A 7,710-nucleotide genomic window follows, 5' to 3' on the forward strand; every position below is an offset into this window, starting at 1 on the left:
TAGCCCAAGTTTTACCTTGAAAAGTGCTTTGCCAGGTGACCTGCTTTGACTCCTGTGAAGGAAATCACTGCTCTCCTGCAAGGACACACGGAAGGCAGCAGTATCAAGGGGCCGAACCCTTGGGAAAGTGGGCTGTTGATTGCGGAGGCTGCCCAGACCTTTGCGGGTAGGCAGACATCAGACCCCAGTGCAAACCTACAGCAACAGCTATTCAGCCGCTGTAGACTTTATCCCTGGCTTAGACACATCTACTTACAGTCATTTTATAAACTTTCCAAGAGACAAAAGTAAAATTCTACCAAGAAAGTGAGGTTTTTTCTCTCAGCTTGGGGCTGGACTCTCACAGCTTGCTCTTCTGCATCCGTTAAATATTGTGAGCAAGCGATTACTGACCAAAGTAGTCTGGCCAAGTACTGTTACAGAGAGTGGAAAACGATTTTCACCCGCTATCCCTTGTGTCCCTGCTGTAAGATTTTGCAACCCTTTGAGAAAGGCCAGAGCCAGAACTGTGCCACCGAGTGACCGGAGAGAGCGCGCACCTCACCCCAGCCCTATCCTCTTCCTCCCTGCACAAAAGCCTCTAGCCCATAATCCAGAGCCTTCAGATGACAATAAAAACCAGATTAATGATAATTCCCCCATCTTTCCTGTGCAACCCTCCCAGCAGTCCTGACCGATCCCATGTTATGACTCAGCTCTCTTTGGTTTTGCTCTATTTCGCCTGAGAGCCGGTTTATGGTTTTATTATTCAGCTTTTGATGAGCGGAGGTGGAAGTCCAGCCATGCACCTCACTGCATTCCCTTCATCTTTTGCTTCCAGATAATCACCAAGCAATTAGCTCCTCTGCACTGCTCCTGTTTCCCCTTCTCAAGGCTTACTGACAACAAGCTCCCGCACAAATGCATCTGTCTTCTGATGTTTTCTGGGTTTTTCTAGAGCAGTTTGCAATTTCTTCTCAAAGTCAGCAGGAAGTATAAGTCAGAGGATGAGTGATAGCCAGACAGTCACAGCAGAATAAGTGCTTTTCCAAAGTGGACCCTATTCCTAAGATGATGGGTTATAAAGAAATAGCTCATCTTTCCTTATAACTCTGAAAACGTCAGCCAAACTGAATTAACTGCCCTCATTAAGGGCTGAGTGCTTACAAAAGCATTAGATACCAGCCAAATTCTCCGCTTCTGTAAGAACAGAAACACAGATCTGGAGAAACCTTGTCCATTCTGCTGGAACACCTGGGACTAAGTGGGCCTGCTGGGAGAAGCAGCTTTCTCAGACAACAGTAGGTCGGTGGGGCCATCCCAAATACATTTGTAGAAGGAAGGAATCTATCCTTTTTTCCATTTCAGTGATTAGGAAGCCAAGGACCAAGGCAGTGCCTACAGAGACACCTCTCAGGGTACTCTCCTTCCCAACGTAAGCCAGCAGCGAGGTCAGTTTATGCCCCTCTCCTAAGCAATCCTGCCCAACCTCTTTTTTTTGGAGATGGCTCCTGGTCTTCAGCAGTTTTTGGAAGTGCCCATGGCTCCTGTCGCATTGCAGAAATACCACAGCACACGGCTTCTCCCACACTGGTGACTCCAGCTGGAGCCTGATTTTGTGACAGCCACTAGCTTGCTTTACCGTAAGCCACGATGCAATTTTGATGTAACAGTTTTCTTCCTTTTGTAAATAACTCCAGCACCCCAAACATGAAGCTGAACGCACTTGAGCGCACACTAGTAAGCATGGAAACACAAACCTGTTCCCAGGAATGCTCCTGCAGGAGCAGCAGCCTCCTGGGCGCGTTGCTGGAAGCTTCGCTTGCCCTCTGTTGGGTGGCTGGGGAAGGATCCGCCGCCTCGGCAACGGCAACGAGTGCCGCTTGCTGGACCTTGTGAAACGGGGATGCAGAGTGATGGCGGTGATGAAACCAAAACCCTCCTTGCTTGTTAGCCTGTCCAGCCATCTGATTAGAAGGTGACATTCAATGAAATTAAAGGCAGCAATTTATCCGGAGCCAAGCGATTAATAAGCGGGAGACTGTAATGTTTTATGCAGCGTATAATGCAGACAACCTGTGGAGTTCAGTTCCGCGAAGGGGTCGCTGGAGCCAATGCAGTGTGTAGGTGGGAAGGAAGTGATGGCTGATTTAATGCCCACTGGCAGGCTATGCAAGCTGAAGTGACAAACATAATCAAATCCCATGCTTCAGGGCATAAATTGAAGGGGTTGAGTAGTGAAAGCCGTTATGTGTATAAAAGGTCTCATCCTGAGAGGTGCTGATTACCTGCAATTCTTACTAAGTCAGCCAGTGAAAGGACACTCAAGAACTGGCCGACTTCTCCACTGGCTGAGTCTGTATTTGCTAATTTTCCTTATTAACAAACCCTGTAATATTTTAGCCTGCTGGCACAAACATTCATTTTGCTACAGTAACATTTATTTCCTTTCACACAAGAGTCAAACATTAAAGCTGCTTCTAAAATAAGATTTTATGGAGATAATTTGCAGTGGTGCTGGCAGAGAATTTGTCTCTCAAAATATGCTATAATTCTTTATCTAGCAAAGGTACTTATATAGCCTCATTATGAGAATATGTGGGCACTTCATAACCTTTAGTGGATTTATCTTCCCAGTTTCCTTCCTCAGCAGAGGAACTGGTACAAACCTCACTCCACAGCTGGGGAGCTGCTCCACGAGGCAGTCTGTGGGCTTCCACTAATCTTTTGGGGTATCTAAGATAGACCCAGCTGCCCACTTTGGCTGTGAGCTCATGGCTCCACAGGCATGCGGTGCGTGGTACTAGGTGTGACATTTACCTTCTGCACCAAGAGGGATGACCACAGCTCCCAGCTCTTGCCACTGAGAGATCAGAGGTAGACAGGTCAGCCAAGCTGAATGCAGCTTTCAGTGACCTGCCCATGACAAAAAAAAATAATCTTGCTTTCATCTGGAATCCAGCTAAAGGGGAAATTCAACATCTTTCCTCAGTAATTTGAGAACTAGGCAGGCTAATTCCTCCTAGGAATGGCTTATGTAGAGTTGATCCTGCTTGAGTATGAGTCTGAGTGGCTTCTTGGAGTCTCTTTCCATCCTGTCTGCAGTGGACACCTCAAAGAAAATGACATTTTTAATCCTAATAATTTTTTTCAGCTAAGCACCAAATACCTAACCCCATAATTCATGTCTGTGAGGAACTGCCATGTGGGTCCTGGGCCATCCAAAGCCTGCAGGTCTGCAATGCTAGGGCAAGAGTAGCTGGGGACAGTCACCGTGACATTAAGAATAGCTCAAATGAGCAAACTCACTTTTCTTTGCGTGCTCTGTAACCAGCTCCTGCTGCTGCTACTCCCCCCATAATCCCCATCTCCTGCTTTCCCTTCCCTGATCATAAATTTGCTGCCTTTTGCACTAGACAAATCTGATATGCTGTGCTAAATATTTTAAATGTGGCAAACGATCCTTCATTGCAGTGGCATGATTGCATTACAATGTATTAGAACAACATGACTTTGCCAGAGGGTGTTTGTTGGCACCCTGCCGAGTGACAGAAGCAGACCAAGTTTTGAGAAGTAACTATCAAGTCATTTATCAACATGTGGTCCTAAAACACATGGGGTTGCACCAGCTCAAGCAGCCTGAGAGAGATAAATCCGGAGGCTGAGCCAGAAACCCTGAATACAGATAGGCCTTTGAGGGAGCTTCTCAAAATCCACAGCCCTATCAAAATGTCAAGCTGAGCTCCTGTGGTAGATTCAACACATGTTTTTTGCCTTTATTATGTTGCGTTTAGTCTCCCCTTTTTGGTTCAGATGCAATATGTGCTGCTTTTCAGTCTCTCAGCCAACCTGTGGAAAGGGCTGATTTGATCTCACACTGCTGTAGCATCATGGAAGATCTCTGATGAACCACTGGAATTGCAGAAAGCCAACATGTGGTGTCTAGAGCTTGTTTTCCTTCATAATGTCCTCATAGGATGGAGGTAACTCAGTTCCGCCAAGGCTGAACCGTGGGGCAAGAGAGGAGGACATCTCCGCAGCCATGCTGGGGCTCTGAGATCCAGAGAACGGGCACCGAGGCACTTCGCTTGCTGGGGAAAAAGCAAAGCCAGACCCGTACAGCAGACAGGCATGAAGAGCGAGTGTGGGGGTGAGAGGGGTGAGCCTGGGAGGAGCTGCCAAACCACTTGGAAACCAGAAAGGCATGGATGTGATTTTTGAAGCATGGCATCACAAGGCCTCTCACCACAAACCCCAGATACAAGAAATGAGAACAGAGGAATTTTGGGTGGGTTCGGGGTGGGTCCTCCCTGTGGAGATGTTCACGGTTCATGACAACCCAGAAAACAGGCAATACGTCCCCTGGGAAGGGCTTAGTCTAATGACAGAATTAGCTTTATTCTTCTTGCAGGGACTGTTATCTGACCCAGCCTGCTGATGCTGCTGGCAACACTCCAGGTCAGCGCTGGGTACTACACACAGTTATTATAGCCCAGTCCTCAAAAGGCTGGGTGCTCCTGGGGAATGCTGAGGGTGGCTACCGTGATGAACAGAACACACCAAGACAACTTTTTGACAGATCCCAGGGTGTATCAGCCAGTCGAACCGCCTGCTGGGCTGGCTCAGGTAGACCGGTGCAGTCTTGCCTGACTGAGAAATGCAGGTCACGTGTTGGAAAGGGTGGCCTGACCCAAGCCAGTGCCCGTGGCTACCTGTGTCGGGCTGCTAAGTGCCCTGGCACAGAGGAGAAGGGCTTACATAGCTCCAGCGTTGGCCAAGCCCCAGCTAGGTTCCTTTGGCATGCACAGACACACAGGGACAGCACTGAGTCCAGCTGAAGGTATGGCTGGGGAAAAGTGGATGTGGCCTGCTTAAGCCCCTCCAGTTCGTGGTCCCAAACTTCCCCCCAAGATGTCCAAATCAGACACCCCACTGCTCACCAGAAACCACAGCACCCAGCTGCAGCCCGGCTCCCACTGAAGCCTGGCCACCCCTTACTGGGCTATGGATGGGCCATGGGAAGCCTGCTGGGGCCAACAGGACCTTGCAGCAGTCAGGGAGAGGACTAACCAAAGGCATCCGAGCCGCTGAGCGCGAAGACGGCCAGGGTGCGCCGGTGGGGGAGGCAGCCCCGCCGTTTCAGCCAGCACTGCAGGCAGCAGCAGATCCCGCAGGACAGGAGCAAGGCCAGGAAAAACAACATCAGGAACCTGAGGCAGAGGCAGCAGGGAGGAACAGTACCATCACCATCTGCAGGCAGCACCAACAGATGGCTGCATATCTTCAAATTAACATATTCATTAACATCTTTTGCAAATAGCCGTTAAATGTTGCGGTTTCCCCATCACTGTACTGGACATGATCAAAGTCCCCGGAAACCAATGTCTCAGTGCTGAGTGCTCAGCACTGAGTGCTGGCTGGAAATTCAAACATTTCTCCCTGAAATCATTCATTGTTTTTGCCCAGCTTAGTTGTCAGTGTACAGTGAGGAGGATAGGGATAAATGATTCCCATTAGTCAGTAAAGACAGAAAACAGGGACAGCCCAGGAGCAATGCTCTCTAGCTATCAGTCTCTCTTAATGCCTTTCTCTCTATATATCCATCAAAGAATATTGTTTGCCAGTTTTTCCCTCTAAAACAGATCTGAAACTTACCATACATACCAGATGCTAAGGTTTTCATCGCTCTGCCCAATGTACCTAGCAAGGGAAAAATAAAATTAACTTTCAACCCAGCATAATGGGACTGCACCAACACAACACACTGTTGTGTACCAACACAAAGAAAAGCATCACCAGTAAGCAGAGGATTGAGAAGTTTTCCTCAATCAAGGGAACTCTATTAAAAGTTTCTCTATGTAGATGGGAGCAGCTGCAGCTGATGTATGAGGCAGCGTGCAACTGGTTTGCCTTTCAACACTGGCACCCGCCACCAGCGTTTTTGCTGAAACCCCAAAAAGGCTGCCAGCCTCCCTTTCCTCTTTTGGAAGAAAAACCGAACAGCCCTTTCCTGGAAGCCCTTGTTCCTCTGCCGTGCTGGTGTGCTGGGCAGGAGCACAGCATCCCCAAAAGAGCCCGGGGTGTGAGCAGCCACAGGTGAGAAAAGGGGGATCGACACTCACCTCTCACCAAGCTCACAGTCCGACTCAGAGTCTGCTAACTGAAAACACACATAAATCAGAGAGGGCAGATATGTGTTGCTGTTTTTTTAGAATTTATCAGTGTAATTACTGATCTTGGAGTGGGAAGTCAGAAGGGAAGAGCCATGCAGGTGCTGGTTCCTGCAGGGATGAAAACCAGACCTCTGGCTGAGCTCTTGCCTCTGCACACCTCTGGTGTGAGCTAGCCCATATTGAAACCAGTGGATAACTTCACAGAGAGCTCAATAAATTCAATAGTTGGCAGATGAAAGCTAGGCCAAGGGGAAAGCATTTCTTTTGATGTGAAAGAGGGAAGGACAAGAGCAGGGAAACGCAAGCAGGTATCAGAGACCTGTTTACAGAACTAGGCTTTGCTATTCAGAAATGTCTGCTGAAAATGTCCCATGATCAAATTCTTGGTCTGTAGCTCATTTTCCAGTAGCTAATTGTGAATGCAGCTGTAAATTGGAGCTGTTTTGACCAGATGTATGCTCTACCCAGCTTTTTCCTGGTTTTGGATAGTAGTGGTGCATCATTCCCAGAGTCAGGTTTCAGGTATTGCAAATATGTGAACCTGAAACTTGTTTTTCAGGTATATTTTCTACTCAAGCAAGTTTATTTTTGCAAGCCTTGTTGATCTTATCCTTGGTTTCAGATTATGTGGGCAAAAAGTAACCAAAGTGGTTCATCAATATGATTGAATCAACTTCAATATAATTTTTAGCTGAGTTGTGCTAGGTGTCTTATAACACTTGCCCAACTTTGCTATAAAAAAATTGTGGATCAGGTATAGAATTGCAGTAACACTGGGAAGCAGAAAGAGCAAGATGGAAGAATTTAAATTTATTTCTTGGAGAAAGCTATTAGAATGTAATTTGTAAATCATTACTTTGGATTTCCTTCTGCATATATCAAAACCACAGTGGTTTCTGACTTTCTTTGAGCCAAACCGGAAGGCTCTGTTCTGTATTAGGAATTTGTATGAATTATACATAATTGAGAGATGTCATGCAACACCTCTAATTAAAAGGACTTCTTTGTAAGGATTTTGCTGTGCAAAGCTTGTGTCACTCTAAACAGCAAGAAATCACCCCACAAATCTCTATAACGTGTCTGATCCTGTGCACACACTGCCTTTTGGTTCCTAGTTTCACTTGAGGTTTTTAGGTATAATAAGTCTTTCATATAAAACATTATCTATGAAATTTCATGAGCAGCTGAAACCCAAATGAGGAACAGAGAAAAGCACAGAAGCTTCAACTCTTCCAGACGTGTCCTTTCAAAACTGAGCTAATTTGCCGTGTCACACATGTACCCTGGTGCAGAGTATTTTAATTTTTTTCTTTTTTTTTTTTCTTTGCACTTCAACTGATTATTAGAATAACAGGTCAAAACCAGACAGCTGATTGCTGTGATTACGTGTACCCTGAGTATTCTTCATGGCTGAATGACAGCCTCTGGACCCTCTTTTATCATCCTTCAAACTACCTCAGCAGAGCTACCTTAGTGTAGTTAAACTGCAGCAAAGTGCATCTGTTACGAGGCAGTAATCTATCAAAGCAGCCAAACGCCCACCCATGCTGCTGAAGAT

The 7,710-nt window shown here is 46.8% G+C and overlaps 1 protein-coding gene across 3 annotated transcripts in view; it reads right to left on the minus strand.

Moving 5' to 3' along the window:
• Positions 1-3,914: 3,914 nt before the first annotated feature.
• Positions 3,915-7,710, minus strand: part of TMEM207 (transmembrane protein 207) — a 28,183-nt gene continuing 24,387 nt past the window's right edge. The window contains exons 2-5 of one of the 3 annotated variants that reach the window (XM_080409446.1): positions 6,102-6,139; positions 5,635-5,679; positions 5,050-5,189; positions 3,915-4,070 (exon numbers count right to left, since the gene is read on the minus strand). In XM_080409446.1, the coding sequence (XP_080265572.1) occupies positions 3,922-4,070; positions 5,050-5,189; positions 5,635-5,679; positions 6,102-6,139 (372 nt within the window). In that variant the 3' untranslated portion in view covers positions 3,915-3,921. The remainder of the gene's footprint in view (positions 4,071-5,049; positions 5,190-5,634; positions 5,680-6,101; positions 6,140-7,710) is intronic. The other 2 variants (XM_080409445.1, XM_080409444.1) reach the window with 2 other exon arrangements.

This window comes from Falco punctatus (genome assembly GCF_963210335.1).
Source record: "Falco punctatus genome assembly, chromosome: 13".
NCBI lineage: Eukaryota > Metazoa > Chordata > Aves > Falconiformes > Falconidae > Falco > Falco punctatus.